Consider the following 21,523-nt stretch of genomic DNA (forward strand, 5'->3'; position numbering starts at 1 on the left):
ACCATTAATACTGGCCGCCATGTATAGCCTATCGTGTGCTGAAAAATGGCGTTAAACACTACAACAACAACTATTCTTGAAACCAGAGGTTACTATAGTGTCATTCCACTCAGCATTGCAAATTTTACCCTGTCTGTAACTCAGTAAATTTTCAGGTCTTTATCATTAAATGTAGCTAAAATAACATAATTCTTTTACAATATTTCATGTGAATGAATTTGGTACAGTTAGATATATTTAATGATGCTGTCCTGAAAATTTACTTCGTTAAAGATAGGATAAAATTTGTGATACTGTGTAAAAATAAATTGAATAGGCAGGGGTATCGATCTGGTCTCATTGTATACTCTGTATCCACTTGTATATGGACAAAGGCTGGAAAATGTTTAAAAAAATTGCCATCTCAGCTTTTACTCTGCATCATCTTATGGCTGACAAATACAGTACTTGCATGTGAAGGACTCTTTACAGACATTGAGTCACTGATTGGATGGAGTTGCTGTAGTACTAAAGGCAGATATGTCAGTCCCATGTACTGTTACTAAATGTGATAGTTGACACAGACCAATTACATTGGTGGCCCATTAGAAACATGGATAATATTAGATCTGTTATATAGCCTGATAAGAATGCATTATCTGACTTTGACTGTTGTAGCATCTAATTAGATTCAAAGGCAGATTGTAAAAGCATGTTCTGGTGATGTCCAATCTAGGTATATTGGTCTTGGTTTAAAGATCTTAGCTGATGGATGATAAAAATTCAAAATAAAAAAAAATAGTTTTAAAAATTATAAATTTCTAAAACAAATTTTCATAGGTCCATATTTTTACACCTTTTGGTGTGCTCCCTCCAGGGATGGTGGGGTTGGAGCCTATAATGTCATGTTGTTAATCTGTTTTCACAGTTTCATTTGAGCATGATAACTAGAGTTCTCCACCATCCACCAAGCTTTATGAATATCTGGCATTTGGTCTAAGGAAGAATATACACATTTCTGGGTCAAAAAATCAATGCTCTTCATCGTCACTTGACTTAAATAAAACAATAACAGTAGTTCTACATCACATTCCTGGACCAGATTTTTGTGGATGGCATGCATTTTGGTTAAGGAAGAGGTTTACAAGTTTAGGTTCCAAAGGAGTTAAGTCTGGATCATTGTGACTGGAAGAAAAATAGATTTTCCAGAATAACTTGTATTTTGAAGTTCCTTGACCAAATTATTGTGGATGTCTTAAACTTATGGTAATAAAGAAACCTTTAGAACTCAAAGTTGACTGTCACATTAATGCAAAGCCTGACAAGAAAATAATGACTTAAGCACAGTTGAGTTCAGAACCACATACTTTGACCAAACTTTAAAGTCATTGAGGTCTGTTGGTTAGTCCTCTCCATAATCAACCATGTGCTACTAGTGCCTTCGTAGGACTATAAAATTGGACTGGGTATATAGGACTGTTAAACTTGGGCTGAGTTTATAGCATGCTGTTCATGACTATTCAGCATGACTGGGTTTATTTTGTTGTTCATGGTAGGAGTGCCAACACTGGGATTATTATACAAAGGCTGGGTGTGTAGTTTGCTGTTTATGGTGCTATTGCCTGCATACAACTATCAAACATGGGTTTAGTATATAGTGTGTGCTGTTCATAGTACTAGTGCCTACATGAAACTATTACATGGGCTGGGTGTATATTGTGCTGTTAATGGTGTTACAACTCTATGGTCTTAGACTAAGTAAGTAAAAAGCAAGAAGTTTTGTAAACTTCAACAAATAATTTATTTCCTTTCCCTAGAATACAAAGTGAACATTTTAGCAGAACTTAATTATTGTGAATTAAATCCCAAATAGTCTTAAAGGTTCAATCATATGTCCAAATGTATGAAGTTCCAACTGAAGTCCAGTGATATTCCAGTTAAATTCCAATACTGAATATGTTGATGTACCTGTAGTCTCTAATGTGCCACTGGCATGGATTGTAAAAATGATGTTCTAAGTCGCTTGATGTATCACAATAATATAATCCAAAAATGTCTTTGTCTGAATTCACTATAATTCCAAATGTTTCTGTCCAGATATATTGTTGATGAGTACCTTGTATTTCCAGTGTAAATTAATTTGAATAAATACTCCACCCAAATGATAAAACAGAACACAACAGTAAGACTCATTCTGCTTCAGGATGTTAAGGCAAGAATGAGTAATTTTTAGATAAACAAGATTATATACCCCTCTGCTTGACCTTGGTTGGAGTTGCCATTTTTCTGAAAATACTGTCACTTGATGGAATTTATCATTCTAGAAGATTCTAAGATTAGAATCAAATTATCTTTTAAACTCAAATTCAGGTAAAGAAATTTACAGTGATAATGATCTAAATATTTAATCTACACTTAGACAAATATTAGGTGTATAATTGGTGTTTACAAAATAAATATCACTGACAATGTACACTGTGAACTTGATTTTAGACAAGATCAGGTACAAAATATATAGATAACAAAGTCATTAAGAAAAGCCAACAGTAATGCAAATTAAATATACATAACAATGGTACTATTTGTTTTCTGCCTCATAATAGTTGGAATAATACGTGATCCCATACTTCCCTTTGCGCCAGCATTTTACACCACTCCCTTGATAACTCACGCCCTGATGGCTCGCGAACCTGCTTATAATGCAGGGTCAGGCATGGATCCCATTTTTTAAACCAGAAAATACCTCAAAAATTGATTTCTATTTGTTGAACTTTAAGCAAATCGCAATCAAAATTGATAACAAAAAGTTTGATCTATCGCTTGTTTTGACATCGAAAACATTAGATAGGACCTGGAAGTTTTAATCAACACTATGAAATATCAAATTTAAAAATAGGTCATAAAATTTTTTACAGTTTCTTTCCAAACGACATTCCTAGTACACCGCAATTAATGATACATAAGGAAATTTCAATCAATGAAAATGTGGAGTCATTACTTTAATAAATAAATACAAATTAAATAACTTTTTTATCAATTGAAATTTGTGTTCTAGTTCTATCTTTTAGTTCCTTTTAAGTGTGATCATCATAAATGCCATGTGTCATCTTGTAATAAATGTAAATTGCGTCAATCTACCGTAACAGCTATGTCTGCGAGCTTTCTATGAGAACCTAATTAAGTTACGATCATGTTTTGATAACTGACTTCCAGAAGTATTTGTTGTATTGTTGCACAATTAAAATCTGGCCTACTTTGTATTATCGCGTTAATTATGTCTTTTGAATCAAATAAAGGAGGTGGAATAAAAGAAAAGTTAAAAGGCACAAAATTTCTACAAACTTAAAATCTTGCCCTGGTCGTTAGCCGGGTGAATTCGCTTCATTTGATCAATCAAACATAAATGTTGTGTATGTAACACAGACTACCTTAAATTAACCGACTCTTTCATAACTGTGATTAAAGATAACAAGGCAGCCAAGCAAAATGGATACTTACTAAAATAAAGAGCTTGATTTCACAGATACGGACCATTGTGGGCAAGCGAGTTTCAGAGAATTCTTGAACTGGCACTTGGAGATATCCTCACGGATGATAAGAAGTTTCATTATTACTTCCAGTGAAATCATTACATCAATATTGTACTAACTGAACAATACAAAAATTGAGTTTTGACGTAGACAATTGTCTCATGAAATAAATGTCACTTGTTTTTGGAAAAAAAAAGGAATCTTGTTTGGTGGTGCATCAACAGTTAGTCTAGTTCCCTGCTCTGTAGACTCCGGATTTCGCAGGATAATATTAAAAACCACTACGGGAACCAGACACATCAAGAAAACAAAAGGCACTAACGTAATACACAGATTTGTTTGCATACACATGATGGTTGTTGAAACCAGTTGGAACGATCATTCATATGTTGGACATTTGGAAAATAACTCTTATTTAAACAGAATAATGAACAACTTCATTAGAAAAAGCACGTTATTAAAAATTATTATCGACGTGAATGTAAAATGAGGATTCAGTCAGTAAATGGCCCACTTCCCTAGTCCTTCCCCCCCCCCCCCAATTTCTCGATGTAAAAGCGTTTTATTTTTTAAAAATTGGACGTCCCTCGTGCCTCACTTATTGTGCGGTCTATGTTTGTGGCCCCATTGTGCACGAGTTATCGAGGGAGAGTTGTATTAGTTTGTGGGACCATGGAATCAAGTAGTAAGACTATATTATTACTATTACTATTATTATTATTATTATTATTATTATTATTATTATTATTGTTGTTGTTGTTGTTGTTGTTGTTGTTATTATTACTATTCAGTAGAGGCTTATTGGACTCCATGCATATTTGAATAAAACAAAATAGCCGTAACCATCGCCTTGTGCCACTCCTGCTCTTGGGTTATTTCCTTCAGTGTGGTCATTGAGTCAAAAAGCGTGACACTTTCTTTGGACTATAGTGTCTTCTCATTATGATTTGAAATTGCCAGCTCCAAATTAAAAATACAAAGGTGAAATCATGCAAATGTAAAATTTAAAAATTGTGTTTTAAATGCTGATTGCAATGTTCAGATTTATAAAAGTAGAATTTTTTTAGATTGCTGCTGAGAGCTAATTAGATGGCTGGTTATAGTTTTCTGCATCCTGTTTGAAATATCTAACAATATCATATACCTTCTGTCACATTCCTGCCTTTTGTTAATGCACCTGTCTCTGGCAATAATTATGCACTAATATTTCAACAGTTCATTGCAATGGTATATCATGTGTTTCCTGTTGTTTTTTTTTTTCTTTTCTAAATCAATTCTGAATATGCTTTGTTTTTCTGTAAGTATTTGTTTACAATATACAGTCAGGAATGGTGCTTCTGCTGTTTGAGTAGCTTGTTGATCTTGGAACTGATTTTTCAATAAATAATAAATAATGCATATCTCTACAACTCTGACTCATGACTGCTTGATTCAGTGCTATATGTTTTTGACCTATGCTGTAGACCACAGGGCTGTAGACATTAGGTATTCTTGCTGTGGTTCAAGCACTGCACACTGCATTTTGCCTTTTTTTTGTGCTCAATATACTGACGTCCATAAACAGAAAGATGGGTGTTCAGTGGTAATTGCATTGTAAAATTAAGGGGCAACAACTCCAAATATAACCGTGTCAAATTTTCAGCAGGTGTGCATGGAGATGAAGATGATACAGCCGAGAGTGGATCAGAAGCCGATGATGAGGACAATGATGATGGTGAAAATGATGAAGATGATCAAGATGAGGAGGATGAAGATGAGGATGGTGATGAGGTAAAAATAACCTTTCATAATTGCTGACTCTGAGCCAACTTAAATATTAGATGCTGTTCATTACATAGTCATTAAAAACCATAAAGCAAAATAGTCCACTAATTACATGTATCATACGAACATTGATTTGATGTATGACCTGGGTGGCCAAGTGGTCTAAGGCACTTGCCTTTACATATCACTGGCATCTCACCTGTTTGCATGGATTCAGATCTTGGCTATGCAATTGTGGGTACGTGAGAAAGCTTGCTAGTATGGTTGGTGGTTATTCCCAGGTTCTTCACCAGATATACTTGCCATCATGTATAGAATATCCTGTGTTGAAAAATGGCTCCATGTCCACAAACAGTTTAACCCATTTTAAACTACATTTGCTTTTTACCTTTCTTAAGGCCATGTTTATGATTCAGTTTTTATCTAATGTTTGATATTTTGGACAAGTTTAAAATACAAGTGTATAGATGCCAACCATTCCAGTTTTTGCAGAATCATTCCTGTTTTTAACCTGTTTAAGACATTGCAATGACTTGTCAGGTTCCATTTTCAAGGTCAGGTTTAATGATACACTTATTTTACAGATTTTTTAAATTGTCTTTTATTATCAAGAGGTTTGTTTAGTTTGCTTCTGAGCAAGATCTGTGTATATTTATAAGTTAATGTTGTAAATAACTTGTTAAGCTTGTTATCACTCATTGAATTGTTTCAGTCTAGACTGACCATGGCTTGAAAAAAAATATCTTCTGACTTGTTTATAAAATGGTCACTTGTCTGAAAACCTATGTGGACATGCAGTCTATGACTAATGCATATATGTACACATGTATTGGATGTTTTCTTATTGCTTTTGTTTTCCATCTCTCCAGTACCATTTTATAAAAACATTAATGGTTGTTTGTTTTTTCTACTAGGGTTCTGATATGGAGGCGGATGAAGATGATTATATAGACATTGATGAAACATCTATGGGTCAAAATTACAATGACACCTTTGTCATCCATGCAGACAGTATGTTTCCTCCAGGTATGTTTCATGCATTTGTCTGAAAGTGAACCAAAAACATTGTTCTTTTTTTTTTTTTACCAGCAAAGTGTAGGTAAGACATAGCATTCTCTTTTCTTAGTGCTATATTTTTTTTCTGGGGTGCAGAGTGAGACTTGTCTTTTTTTTTCTTCTCCATGTAGCTATGTCTTTGACATTGTACCAACCTAAAAACCTTGTTAATGTTATCCTTCCTGAATGGATTGTCATATCAACATTAGTTTTCATTTGAAGACTTAATCTGATGTCTAGTTGGTCCTAAATAAAAATGGTGCCAGTCTTAAGTGTAACCACCAAAGCAGCCATCTTAAAAATCTTGATATTGCTACTCCTGAATGGAAGGTCATGTTGACATAGGGTTTCAGATTTCTTGTGATGTATTGTTCATAGTAAATTAAAAGAGTTCTGATTTGACAGCCAACATGTCCACTATGGCTGCCATCTTGAAAATATTGTTATTGCTCCTCTGAAATGGAATATATGTCACAATGAACATATTCAAAATCTTGTCACTAACACTTCTAAATGATTGGTCATATCAACATCCATTTTTCACAAAAAGCTTTTCTATTGGTGTCTAGTTTGGCCTAAATGAAAATGGTGCTTATATCCAGGATGGCTGCCACAGAGGCTAATTTGAACATATTGTGACTCAAGAATATGAGATGTTTTCAGCACTTGGCAGTTAAAACAAAGAAATATTATCTTGAATGTCTAGTCAATTTGCATCTATATGTGTGTGTGTATATATATATATTATGATGGTAATAATTAAATATAAAATTTATATATACAAGCTAACCATATTTGGCTGAATAAAAAGTATTTAACTAGAAGACCATCACTCGTTTTCCCAAAAGGAGCCCCTTCGCTAAAACATGTAAACTTGTGTGTCAGATACCTAAAGATAAGCTATACACTATTTATATAGTGATTGTGTAGGAAAATTCTACTTTGAGAAAAAAATTAAATGTTGAGAGATCAAAATTCAACATATTTGCTGGACATAAACCTCTCATGGCTAACTTCACATGTCAGACATAAATTGACATTAATCGGGATTTTCTCAATTGCTTAAATATTGTAGAGCCAACAAGCACAAAACAAATGAGATATGAAAGCATTATTACTGGAGTTGTCAAAATCCTTAAACAAAACAATTTTCCAAGGATCTATACTGGTGTACTTAAGTTCAGACTTATAATAAAAACCAAGCCCCTCACACCACAGCATGTGCTATTTAACAATGTGGCAGTGTGTCATCACAGACCAGAACTTTAGAACAAAATATATATGAAGCCTAGGCCTTATTTGAAAGAAAAATTATGCTTGCAACAATAATTAACTTTTAATTTCATTATCAGACACATGATTGAGGACCCGATTAAATAATACTTTACTATTGGACAATACCAGAAATGTTGTATGTTACGTATTTTCCATGTAACAAGTCGTTTTATCCAAAAATACATTTTTAAATTAGTATTGTGACATAAATATTGGTGGATGAATACTGTTTTGTAGTTCTTCAAATAACAGGGTTAGAAGTGTGGACCTTTAACATCTCAAAAACATTTTGGCCTTAGAAACGTAAAAAACAAAGCCTTAAACTGAAGGAAACCTAAAATATTTAACCAAAAAAAAACCCTAACAGTTTGAAAAAATGATGAACGTCTCTACCCTGACCCGACAAAAAAATGCTTTTTTGTCGGTTTTTTGTTAGGTTATCCTATTGGTCAAGAAAGCATGCAAATTTCATAGCACTTTCAGGTATTATTTTTAAAATTTTAATTTTCACTATTTTCGTTTTATTTAGAAAGAAACTTGTAGCATAATTTTTAATAAATGTTATGCTCACCAGGGAGATATCTTGTAACTGCTCTGTCTTGAATTGCAAACAAAATTTAATACCTTGAAAAAAAAAACCCTCAAATTTTAAAATTTAATTTCACATCTAACACTGAAATATTTTCATTGAAAGCTAGATAAGTACATTAGGATACTAAAACTGAATCAACAGCTAATGAACCGAAAATGAAACATTTTCTGATATATTAAATAATTGTATACATCTGTGCTTTCATATTTGCAGAAGTTTTTTTTATACTTGTGAGTGTTTTTATATTTCACAAGCTTCTGTCCACTATGTTAGATTTTTGCAAAAACATCCGAGAGGGTCAGAACTGAATGATGAATTAGAGAGGGAGAGAGATTTCTACAAAGGGTCATTTGACTGTTGAGTGCTAGAAGAACAGACGTGTATGTGGCATAGTAGATGCCTGCATTTATTTTGTACCTGACATTCATTGAAATTTAGTACATAGCATATTTCAGGGTTTGGTATGGAGTACAAAGTTCTTTTTCCATCAGTACATTCAAACATGTACATGTACATCTATTTAGGAAGAAATTCCCCAAAATGCCATGTTTTTGTGTGTATAATGCACAATAATGAATAATATGGATCCCGATTGGCAACCCAGAATGAGGTCATGAAGAATCCTACGTTATAACATGTATGTGTGTACGATGTTTCAAAATTGTGATGATTTGAAAGGGAACAGTTGTCTTTTTGTGCAGTTAATTAACTGATCATTATTTGTTAACATCATTTGGTTGGTTTACAGTAAAACAATGACTGATTGATTCTGTGTTTTTTTTTTTTATACAAGACCACCCATTTTTGCAAATGTAGAAAAAAAATTAAAGCTGTCGATAGTGAAAGTGCTTAGAGATTTTATGGTTGGCCATTTAATGGGTTGTTTGAAGGTTTGCCCTTTCAATGAATTAAGTAAATTTTCTTCGCATCAAAACCTGAAAATTTACTCTGACATGATCTGTCATTGTTTTGATGTATAATAAATATATTTAGCCTTCATCTTTGTCCTCTCTCATGATTGAGCATAATATGCTATGTGAATGTATCACATTCAGTAATTATGCATATTTACACTCTCATGGCATATCTGGAACATATCTCATTCTTTTACCCAATCAATGCACATTGGAATTATGTCTGGCACATCCAAGCTTTAGCTGGTGCTGATAACCTTTGAGAACTCTGTCAAGTCAGTTATACATTGATTTCTGTATTTTCACAAAGAAGCATCAAATACTTTGATTTTAGATGTGGGAAAACTCCAAATAATTAAGTTTTATTTCTCAAGAAAAGTAATAAATTGCAAATTTACCAACCCAAAGCATTGTATTACATTAGCCGATTACCTTGAAAACAGCATGCTAAGTCAATGAAGGACTGATCACTGTATAGTCTGATTGAAATATCAGACAATGTGATTTTGGATGAAAATAAAACAAAGAACTTTATTTTTGAAAGAAAAATAAATATTTTGCTGATTTCATACAACAACTTGTTACTTTGTTTCTTGATACATATTAATTATTACTATAATATTCAATCAAGCTGTGATATCCCCATAATGATTCTAAGATGAGAACATTATCCCTTTTTGAATTTTACAAATTCTTTTTAATGTTGGTAATACAATGGTTGTTATTGTTCTGTAGCTTACCCTTTTCTGGGATGGAAAACCTTTGTCTATGCTAGATACACCATTCTCCCATTCTAGAATATATATGTCATATACCCAGTCTGACTCCTTGCCTTAGGCCCATGCACAGTAGTGGTCTTTTCTGAACATGTTGAGCCAAGATGGAAATTTCTCATGTTGAGCCAAGATGGAAATTTCTCGCACAAGGAAAAAGTACATATCAGCAATGGTTGTTACTGTTCAGGACCTTGAGTATTAATAACTTATATTTAGGAAATATTACCCTCAGTCATTTAGCTTTCAGATAAATTCTTTTGGGGATTATTTTAAGTAGTGTTTATTTAAACGCACAAGCCACCTGCACTTCCTGCAAATAGATTTGAGTAATGCAGCTGGCTGTCTTAGTCGTATCACATTCTTATCGGGGTGTTTACTTTCTGTGTAGTGATACATTGTCACTGCCACATTTTTTTTCTTCTTTCTTTTATTTAGTCAGATAATTCTTGAAACCGTTTCATTTGAGAACAATATTTCAATCTCTGTTGCTCCGTAGGGATTGTGTGCTTGAGATGTTTATTTGTTCAGTAAGTAGTAACGATAATAGAATAGGTGCAAACATTTTTACTCTCCATTTATTGTATCAAAAAATGTTTTTTCTCTTGGGTGACTTTCTTTCAGAACAATGTTAGTCTTTTGAGAAGTTTGGATATAAGAAAACCCAGTGTGATACACACCCAGCCTGTTATGTACAGAATGGGTACATGCAGATGGATGTCTGGCTGAAAGAACTGAGGAAGGAAGGTTATTCTTCCTCCCCATCTATACCTTCTCATCTAAATCCATGGATATCAGTGTGAGGCCTATATATTTAGATAGTAGGCTTTTTGTTGCTGGCATTAAGAATAAACCCTCTCCCCTTTCTACTCCAGTAAAGAGGGAGGAGCAGCACTTTTTAAAGGGTTGGGATAAAGTTTGCTCCACAAACACCCTAACTGCAACCACCCCACCCAGCAGTGAGGAGCAACATCTTCTCAGCTTGCAAGGACACCTATTTGGAAAAGAGTAGTGGTACTCATTCAAAAGATCAGGTTCACCTCTGCTTCATGAAAGGGAGGAGCAGCACCTTCCCAAGCATATAGAAGTGCTTTTGCAACAAGATGGTGGAGCTCCCCCACCACCACCACCCTTTCAGGGAAGGCCAGTATGCTCTTACATCAATGGGTAATATGCATAATCCAGGCAAGACTATGCAGCATTCTAGTTCATTTACTTCTGGGGAGATTCCTCCTCCAGATCACAGTCGCAGTATATGTTTTTGGAATCTTGGTGATCAGCTACCTGGTTCTAACTAAAGAGCACTGGGCACTGGTCATTAATTGTAGCTGTTTAATCACAGGGCAAAAGATGTACCAACCATTGTTCATCAAACGAGGGCCACTGGTCAATGCAAGCTGATTCATGACATGAAGTTTGGAACTTGTTGTCTTGCCCTCTTTCTCTACACTACTGATTAATCTTGCCTGAGGGAGAGAGCATATATACAATCTATTGGAAATAGGTGTCAGATCGACACACACACCTTTTTTGCGGTTTCCTTTTACTCCTTATGGGAGTTTCTCTTTTCGGGGAAGTGATTCTCATTGCCACCTTAAAGCACTGTGAGTAGACAATTCTTGGCTTCCTAGCCAGGTTTGCACTACATGCATCTCAGAAGCCTGCATAGGCAGGGCTGATACAAAAGGTGAGGATCAGACCCCACCACCTGCTCCCAAAATAATTAGACGGGAAGAGAAACATTCTTGACCCCTAAGCAAGGTGACGATAGTCCACAGTCCTATCATTTCCCATGAAGAGTCACAGGAAGTTAACAACTATTAATTAGTCTTCCCCACAGGCATAAAGTTCCAGTACAGCAAGTCCTGCCTCCTCTTAGTCTGCATACATGTCAACCATTATGCTTTTGGCATAAACATTATGCTTTTTTGCACTAAATTACATATTGCACTCACCTGTATATGGATTATGTTTTTATGGGTACAAAAAGATAAATGAAAATAAAGCAATAAAAAAAATGTTTTTGTCATTTTATTATCATGTCTGTAATACTTGTAAATTTGAGAATATTCTTAAAAAGTTAACTGCTGCCTAGGAATACTGTAAGAGTATCTTCCTTATTTGCTATTTATAGCAACTGTATATGACCCATTTCCAAGAAAATGGATGGGTTTCTTCAAATTTGAACTTTGCCTTAAAAATTCATTTTATTGATAAGCTAATTAGTTATCAGACCAGTCTTTACACTTAAAGAAAATGGCACCACATGTTAAGCCAACGCTTTATGGAGCGAGTTGAGGATGTTATGTGATGGATCTTTTCAGAACCTGTCAGATTAGAAAAAAGTACAAATCAACATCACTTTACAAACTGGAGAAGAAGAATATGAGAGTAATGTTCATTGTAAAATTCCAGCTCACGATAATTGCATAAAAGTTACACATGTAGGTTAGTTTAAGTGACTGCTAAATATAAATCATTTTTCAGTATGTTTTGTGTTTGTATTTTGGTTCTAATCCATATGGATTTTGCCCTTTGTGACAGGAATTTTGGCCCGCTGCAGAATCAGGTTAGTAGCAAATATTGACGTCTTTTCATACATGCTGTAATTCTGGCATGTAATATATAGCTTACTTTTTCTTACACTCAAATTATGCCTTGTTGCCACTTATAATAGCAATAATTACACTCATATCCCTGGGGGGAGTGTGGGTTGGCATGGATTAAAGGCTGGGATGATGTCTTGTTCATTTCTGTTAAGTCGAATCAGTTCACCAAGGACCTTGACTTGCCTTCCCCCTTAAGATCCCCTGCCCCCTCCCCACAATGACCACCAGTTTTCCAAGTGGTGGAAGAGGTCTGATTTCTTTGATAAGACATTGAATGAAGTTTACCACCTCCTTCCACCTGATTTATACCCAAAACTCTCTGGTTCATGGGATACAAAGGTCCTTTCCAGTTAGGAAAGGCTCACAAGAGCTGCTTCAGGTCCAGATCTCCTTTTGTTCCTTTGTTCAGCTATGACCAGGGATTTGTCACAAAGGTTTGCCGAAAGTCGGGAATTGGCCAGGCAGCATAAAGGATGGATATTTTCCCATTCTTCACTGAGGCCTCTAGTCTTGGCCTGGCCCAGCCAACCTGCTTCTGGGATGCCAAAGCATCACAAGTGGGGATTTAGACTGGGTTATGGGCCAGCCTCACTGTTGTGACATTAGAGGCATTGGAGCCTAAGGTAAGATTGATTGTTACCATAGCCTCACATGCTGATATTCTTGACTGTTCCCTTCAATTTCTTATCTTCTTTCACTTTACAACACTTGTTAGAAGCAGTTGCCGAGATATCCAGACATGCTTTGTCCATGGCTTTTTGGTATATTTACTCCACCTCCTCAGTAATGTTGTGCTGGACACTTCAGAGGTCTTTATAAATGTTAGCAGGCACCTGTATAAGGCTGCTCCTATGGACACCTTATTTTATTGTCTTACCCTCTCTTAAGCCACTGATCCATCAAAACCAACCAAGAAATGATCCTGTATGGAGCAGCCCTTTGTGTTGAAAGTTTCAGAGGAAATAACAATAGCAATAGTCAGTAAAGAACCCATTTTCAGAAGGTCAGACCTTCCATTTCTCAACTCATCCTGATAACTCCTCAGTTGCCTCTGGTTTTAGTTCAGCAACCTCCTCAACCTGTTGATAGATCAACCCACATTGTTCATTAGGAGAACCTACATTTGCAGCACAGGGTTCTCTTCACAACAGCGTTCACCTACATGCTTGGCATATCTTGGGCAGTCTATCTGCCGTTTCTTAGCATGGTTGCCGAATGCATGTTAAGGCCAGGAGACATTCTGCCTCTCAGGTCTGTGATGCGATAATCTTCTGTCATTGGTGCACTAGGAAGCCTGTTAATCCAAGTCTCAGTCTTGTATACTCGAGGACAAACATGGATTACTTTTCCCAGTTAGTTCATTTAGGTTCTATTGGTGTCTTCAAAAGGGAGAAGGAAATGTAGGAAAAGTATTTTCTTTCTGTAAAAGGCTCTTGGAAACCAGTAACATGACTACAGTTTTGTGTTTGGGAGAATGTTACTATTCAGATTTGGACCTCTAGGAGTTATTGTCAAGTCTGGAGTTTTTATATTTTATTCTGGGAAAGGTCAGGAATATTTTTTTTTAAATTTGTGGCAGGTACCCTGAACTGGGGCTTCAGGTTAAGTATGTGATCTCATTTTCGGCAATCTGCATTAATAATATATACTGGTAGTTGAGAAGAAAACTTAAAATTTTTTCAAGTTTAGACCCGGAAAAGATACAGAACACTACTGTGCAGGGCCTATGATGTGGAGTCAGACTGGGTTTATCATGTACACATTTTAGAACTTCTTGAATATGGTATATTTCACATGGATTAAGGTTTTCCATATCCTAAAAGGGTAAGCTATACAATGGTAACAGAAGTATTACATAATAAAATTAGTTCTCTCGACCCTCCCCACCACACCCACCACTCACAGATCTACATTAAACCGTGAATAAAGAAAGTAATAAATGATGATAAAATTTATTAGATCCAACAGTTGCTGAATATTTAATATTTATAACTGGTAATTATATTTGTTATATTGCATTTCAGTGTTTTGCATGTATGTAAACATGACTGAATACAGTTGTTACACAGCAGTGTGAAATGAGATATTTGAGTTTATTAACATAAGGAATCAAAGAAAAAGACTACATATGTCTGTAATCATTATTTCCTAAATAAGGCAGTTAAACTATGTAGTTACAATGCAGCAGCTTTAACATTTTTAAATTAAGTTAACTTATTGTTTGTAGTCAGCTATAGTACTAGAGTTCTCTGATCAGATGAACCTGAAAATAATTTTTTTGTCTTTGTTCTGCTGTGGAACATGCACCACTTCCTTAAAGATGGAAATTTTGTAAAAACAATGCTGGTTATACATACCAAAATACAGTAATGATATTAAACTACACTGTAATTCATTTCTCAGTTTCAAAACATACAAATTATGTAAACAGTTTGTATGTGTGTGAGAATGTGTTATAGGTAAACACAATTCTGCAGATGAAAACTCAGCAACTGTTATGGTGTACATTTCTACAGAGACTAATAAAATTTCACATTCTTTGGTAAGGACAAAATGTTCATGCAAGGTTTAAAATAGATTGAATACAGTCCTACTTTTCATGGAAGCAATATGAATGGGAGTCAATCAGTCATGAATATGACTATCATTTTGGCTGATATTAAAATTAGCCATTATCTTTAACAAAATAAGCAGTATTCAATCATTTTAGGCCTCTCATCGACAACAGATTTAGTTTGTCAGGACTGGGTTTACTTTAAGGTCATGCAAAAATGAATATAAATAATTAACAAGTAAACTTTCACAAACTTGATCAGCAAGAATACAGTTGCAGAAGTGTTTGATGATTCTCTCACTATCAAAGTCTTTGTTACATTTCATTATAAAATTTACGATGCAATGTATTTTCCTCTCAACTAGGGTCCACCCAACACATCATTTTCAATGCTCTGGACAATGGTCAAGTGAGGACGTATCAAATGCCCATCTCATTTAATGATAATGACAATGGAAATGATGCAGCAGGTAAGTTTGTCAGTCAAGCTAGGGCATGAAAAGTTTTGAGGTTAATAAATTTCAAACTTCGACACAATAAAATGCTATTATCTTAGTTGTCCATCAAAGAGCTTCAACCTTGGTCACTGAATAGAATGATTTTTTCTCACCACATTGACTGGCATCTGCTAACGAATACAATAGAGAAAGTTGTCAAGGTATTGTACAATTGAATGCACTGTATATTTAAATTTCTTCATAAAAATGTTGGAAAGGGGAATCCAAACCATAGTAGTAATACAACACTTGCTACTGTTGCATTGCTGTCCTTTTCTAGGGTGCAAAGGCCCAGTCAGAGCTAAATATTCATCCTTCCAGTCTGTAACTGGAGGATTAGAATTGAAAAGAATACGAGCCCAGTCTGATTCCTTAGACTATCATGCCAGTACTAGTATCAGGACACAAAAAATTTAGTTTTCACTGCATCTCTACTTTTTTTTTTTGGTGAAACATGCACTATTTTTTCTTTGAGTCTTTTGTCTCCGAAGTCTTCACATGCTTTTGTGTTCCTCTGTCTTGATAATGTATGGGTTGTTTTTGTCCCTTTCTCAGTAAAACAGTACTTCTGATAATTTTTTCTTGTCCCCTGCTCATAGTACAGGGTGTGAGGGCATCGCCTACCCCTTGTGGGGGGGGGTCACAGTTAAATGGTGTTTATCAATTTTTCTCTTCAACACATTTTTATGTAGCATGGTAAGTGGCAGCAAAGAAAGTCCATTAGGACAGTCATCTCACCTACATATTATGTACTAATGTGGAACTTAGCAGAAAGTCGCTGTACTTACTTCTGGAGGAAGAAAGAGCTGTCTTCATGCCTGGATGACCCCCTTTATTCCCAGGAGTGGTCTGGATTCCTGCCCTAGTGGGGCAGGAACCAGAAGGAATTCATGGTTTTGAGATTTGCATTAAGCCTCAGATCCCGCCCTGATGCTCATTCTGAAGTGCCTGTTAGGAATGGGTCCCCCTGGCCCCTTCCAAGTGAGGAAAAATGACAGTGCCCAAGAGTGAGTCACCTTTCCAACAGGGATCTAAAACTGCTTTCTCAAGGGAGGTAAAATGCAGATGGGGAAAAGCAGTACTCATTCCTATAGATATGATGAGAACTTGAGTATGCCAGTGTTTCATATCGGATCTTCATCACTGGACTGATGATTGACCAGTGACTGGGCACCTGCCAGTGGTATGTTCCCTGGGAATATTATCGTGGATTTGTGTGAACCTCTTGGATTAGAGGGGTTTTGTCCTGAGGTGAGGGAGTCACATGTCACTCAATGAAATCTCCATTTATGGTAACGGAGAGGTCTAAATATTGTCACCTCATTAAATCACGCAGACAAAAACTACTCTTACCTAAGCTTTGGTTCATCATCAGGATAAGAAAGTTGAAGATGTGTGCTGCAGTGAAAAATATGCCATTCTCATTGAAAATCCTCCCTCTTTTGGTTAAGCCTAAGCTAACTGCTCAGTTCCATCACATGTATGAAATCAGCAGTTTAAACATTTTTTCAAGATTACTAGATCACATGCAAGCATAAAAGGCTAATGTACTAAAGTCTGATTTCCAAGTTACTGCCTCCAAAGAGCCCCTAACTGAGTGGATCATAAAGAAGAGAGAGATTGATATTCAAGTCTTGGATACATTCTTTGAACTACAGTGTTTTCTTCCGTAACTACCTCCCACCCCTTAATGGAGGATATAACTTGCTCCCTTTCATGGGGAGTCTGGTTTTTGCTTGTCCATCTAGGGAAGGAGATTGGATAAAGACACTTTCTTATTTTCCCATTTAATATCTGCAGGATTTGGGAACCACCACTACCCAATATTTTTTTACCCTCATGGCATCATTGTTGTCTCTTCTTTGGAATCCAAGTATGCAATATGCAACTTTCTGAGGTTTATTCTCCAGTTAGGCCACTTAAGCCTCTCCACTCCACCCCACATCCCAGTGAAATCCTTGAAGCTAAAGGCTCTGACAGTGGTGACAGTGACTAGTGCCAATCTCCTTTAAGGCTGCCTCCAAGGATTTGATGGACAGCAGCAAGAACCTTTTTAGGGCTGAACTGATTGATGCAGATACACCCTTTGAAGGTCTTGCCTACTCCAAAGCATTACAAGATTTGAGGGACTAACAACAGCTGTCCCCGGCCATGTTTTCAAGAAGCCCACTCATCATATCAACAGATGTACCCTCCAAAAGAATTTAAACAGACTACTTCACCAGCAGTATAAGCAGCCTCTGTTCAAACCTCCCTTTTGCCCATCCATTGTAGACGAGGCAGGAAGTTTTCAGACTCTGCTTCCCAAAGGAAGGAGATAGTCAGCCATTGGGAGTTGTATTTTGTTGCACATCGCCTTCCTCTGCCCAGCATCCCAGCATGTGTCCGACTAACCATCTTTAAAGAGGATTAGTTGGGCCTCACTGATCAATTTGTGGTGACTATCCACTTTAAAGTATGATTACTGGTGAACCTCCTTCCATGTCAGATACACTCTTTTCCTTTCATCAGTCTAAACAGGTTTGTACAAGGGAATAGGTGCACATCCATCTACAGTGTTTTAGCCTGGATTGGTCCATATTGGGTTTGTGTAGGTTCACACATGCCAACCCCCAAGAGAGGTAAAAGCATACTTATTTCTAATTTTAAAAAAAGCATTATCTGGACATAAAAAGAGCAATCTATATATTACATGCCATAATTTTTAAAAAAATATTCTGGAAACAAACATTTATTTTTGTTACTTACCTACATCGGCAGTTAAAATGTTTGTCATAAATCAGCTAAATCCATGTGGATTAGTAGTTAGCAAATGAATAATGACACACAAGAAATTGATAAATTATTTATGCAAAGCACTCACTTTAGCTAGTCTTTGTGTATAAAGTAACTTTTGCGAATAGTTGTAAAGTCCACAAATGATGACTCTTGTATTATCCTTGACCTGCCATGGTTCATCCATTAACAATAGTCCGGTGCATCATGTTTTCAGGTTTTAAAAAATCCACCTCCTAGAACATTTTTCCATCATATTACATCCATGTGCCACATAAAGACCGTTTATTTTCATTTATGGCACCATTTATTTTCAGTAGTTTTGGTACTCTAAACATGTAGTATCAAAATAGAATAAATCTATGACAAGTGGTTTCACATTCAAGAAACGTGTCTGTTTTCTTCGAGCGGTTTCATGTAAAATTCATGCAAAAATTACCATATTTATATACGTGGTGAATTTTTATTAGATTTTTTTTTCTTCAATGTTGTTAAATAAAAGTTTTTCCCTTATATTTAAATATTTCAGTAAAATATTTCATTCTGTATAGTTGTCCATTTCATTCATTTTTTCCTAACATGCTATAAGAAGTGCATGTTATGGTAACCAAGTTTTTGTGTTGCCTTTACTATGACAAAAATATCTGTCTTAAGTTTTCCACTAAGAAAAAAGGTCCAGTAAATGAACATGTGAACAGCGGCCCTGACTTGAACAGCTAACACTCGCTCCAGAGCCACAAAGTTTAGGCAAAAATGGCATTTCTTAAACTGGACATTTCTGGGGGTTTTTTCCCTTTGAATTGAAGTACATATTTAAATTGTTGCTGAATATTTCTTGATCAGAACTTATTGCCACTGTCTACAAAAGGTATTGAACCAGTTAATGCCCAAGTACCTGGCTAGCCATTGGCATCTTTATTCCTCGTAGATCCAATTTTTGTAGCAGCACAGGGGGTCTCTTTTGCACAGCAATTCTAAAAGCAATTCTGGGCTTCCAATGATTTATTGGAGGAGGGAATATTTAGCTTGGACTGCTGACTTGATGTTCCAGAAAAAGGAATGCAGTGCGGTAGTAGTAGGTAAGTATTATATAAAGTAGTTTTACTCCCTAAATACTTTTATTCTTCAAGTATTCACTTGTTATCGAAGTAGATATTCTTTGCTCCTTCTTATTGCATCTCCTAAAACATTTTGTTTGATACTCACAGTTCCAAGTATGCCTCCAGCCCCAAGCAATGTACCAGCATCACACCCACTACTTCTTAGACAGAGTGATGCACACAGCATAATGGGAATCTCCCGTGTTCAACGTGGTCGTCAGAGAGGTACCTGCCGCTACAACCCTACAACACAAACTCTTCATGTAAACTTCCCACGGCAGCCAAATCCACCCGTGATTCTCCAAAGGTAGATATCTTGATCTTTCAGCATGTACAGTTCCTTGCTTTTGGCTGCAGCAGTAATGATAAAAAAAAATTGCATGCATCAGTTCCAACAATCTGCAATTTCCTGTATTTAATTGCAGAAGTGTACTGATGCAGACAGAGAATGCTGGCTATTCCCCAAGCCAAGAAATATTATGGTTTGGTTTATTCCACAGCAAACATGACTTCATTATTTCATTTTCAGCAATCAGTTATATTAGAAATTTGCTCAAGATCTGCATTGAATAAAATGGTGAATCAGCTAAAGATCAAGAAAGCATTCTCAGCTCGGAATCATCTGTGACTTCATCATAATGCTGGCATGTTATGGTCCTTGTTTTAGAATAATATTTCATTTGTTCATATCACTCCGGTGGCCTAGTGGTTAGGTCATAGGATCGATCCCTGGCCGAGTCGTACCAGAGTCTTATAAAAATGGTACTAGCAGCTGCCTTGCTTGGCGTTCAGCATTAAGAGGTTAGTGTTAGGACTGGTCAGTCTGGTGTCAAGATAATGTGACTGGGTGGGACATAATGCTACATGTCTACATCACTATAAACTGCCACACTGCAGACATGGTAGTGATATTACTGAAATTTTTTTAAATCTGCGCTAAAAATCCAAATCACACACATCTGATTTGTCATTCTTTATGTTCAGTAGACCTATATTATCAATCCTTAAAGTAATGTCTTTGATAAAACTGTTCAAATACTATTTTCAGACAATTTCGCTCATGAATAAAATGATTAGATATTTTTACACCATTGTTACATTTAGGCTCTTACAAAATGCAACAAGAGTGAAGACAACAAGCTTTGTAAAATTTAACAAATATATTTCCCTAGAAAAACTAGGTAAAAATGAGAAAAAGAACTTATGGGTTTACTAATCAAATCCAAAAATAATCCAAGAATTAAAAAATAGAAGTCCTAGTAATAAAAAGACCTAATGAAACAAGTTAGAATCCTGATGAAATTCAAAATGGAAGGCGACGACGTATACTGCAGTCAATGTCATACTGATGTGTCAACAGTTCTTTGTTGAATCAAAGAAAAGAAAATTCCACTCTTTGAATTCGTTGTAAATTTTGATAACTGTCCTTGTCCAACAATTAATTTTGAGCACAGGTATTTCCAGTGAAATATAATCTCTTGGAATCCAATTAATTTGAAGAAAAATTTAAAAATTCAACTCAAACTGGTCACATCATAAAACATTTTGACTTCTCAAGTGTTATGGCAAGAATGACTGTTATTTCTCAATACATCAGTATTAAGTCTTTGGAAGACGCAAAACAGATGCCCGTATGAGGGTCACATTATTGTGTTTCTAGAACAACATAAAAGCTTTTTACATGCCAAACATCATGTATTCTCAGTATGGCCTCATTTTCACTTTACGAATCTACACTAAAAAAGAATAAAAATATTTAAAAAAGTTAACTTCACTCTCACTGATTCTGAATCAAGGTCAGTAACTAGGTCAGAAGTAGATAGAAAGTTTCTGTTATTAGTGTTTACAAAAACAGTCAGGTCAAACTGAACTGAATTTCTGGAAAATGTCAAATCCAGTAAATAAAATTACTTTACAATAGCATGTAATGGAATTTTTAAAAAATTTAACTAACAAGCAAACAAATTAAAACAAATATACATAACACAATTTAAAGGATGATTTCCTTTCTGCCTGTACTGATTGATCTATCACATCAGTGATGTAAAGGTATAATTGAATGATGTTTCTTAAGGGCATTTGTTTGGAAAATAATTATAATTAGG

The 21,523-nt window shown here is 35.5% G+C and overlaps 1 protein-coding gene across 13 annotated transcripts in view; it reads left to right on the forward strand.

Moving 5' to 3' along the window:
* Positions 1-21,523, forward strand: part of LOC149774308 (E3 ubiquitin-protein ligase HUWE1-like) — a 292,364-nt gene that overhangs the window by 201,184 nt on the left and 69,657 nt on the right. For 8 of the 13 annotated variants that reach the window (XM_089945481.1, XM_089945487.1, XM_089945485.1 and 5 more), the window contains 4 exons: positions 5,152-5,279; positions 6,188-6,299; positions 15,412-15,516; positions 19,527-19,725. In XM_089945481.1, coding sequence (XP_089801607.1) covers positions 5,152-5,279; positions 6,188-6,299; positions 15,412-15,516; positions 19,527-19,725 — 544 coding nt within the window. The remainder of the gene's footprint in view (positions 1-5,151; positions 5,280-6,187; positions 6,300-15,411; positions 15,517-19,526; positions 19,726-21,523) is intronic. The other 5 variants (XM_089945484.1, XM_089945491.1, XM_089945493.1 and 2 more) reach the window with 2 other exon arrangements.

This window comes from Sinohyriopsis cumingii, unplaced genomic scaffold, assembly GCF_028554795.1.
Source record: "Sinohyriopsis cumingii isolate HCF-2022 unplaced genomic scaffold, ASM2855479v2 utg000349l, whole genome shotgun sequence".
NCBI lineage: Eukaryota > Metazoa > Mollusca > Bivalvia > Unionida > Unionidae > Sinohyriopsis > Sinohyriopsis cumingii.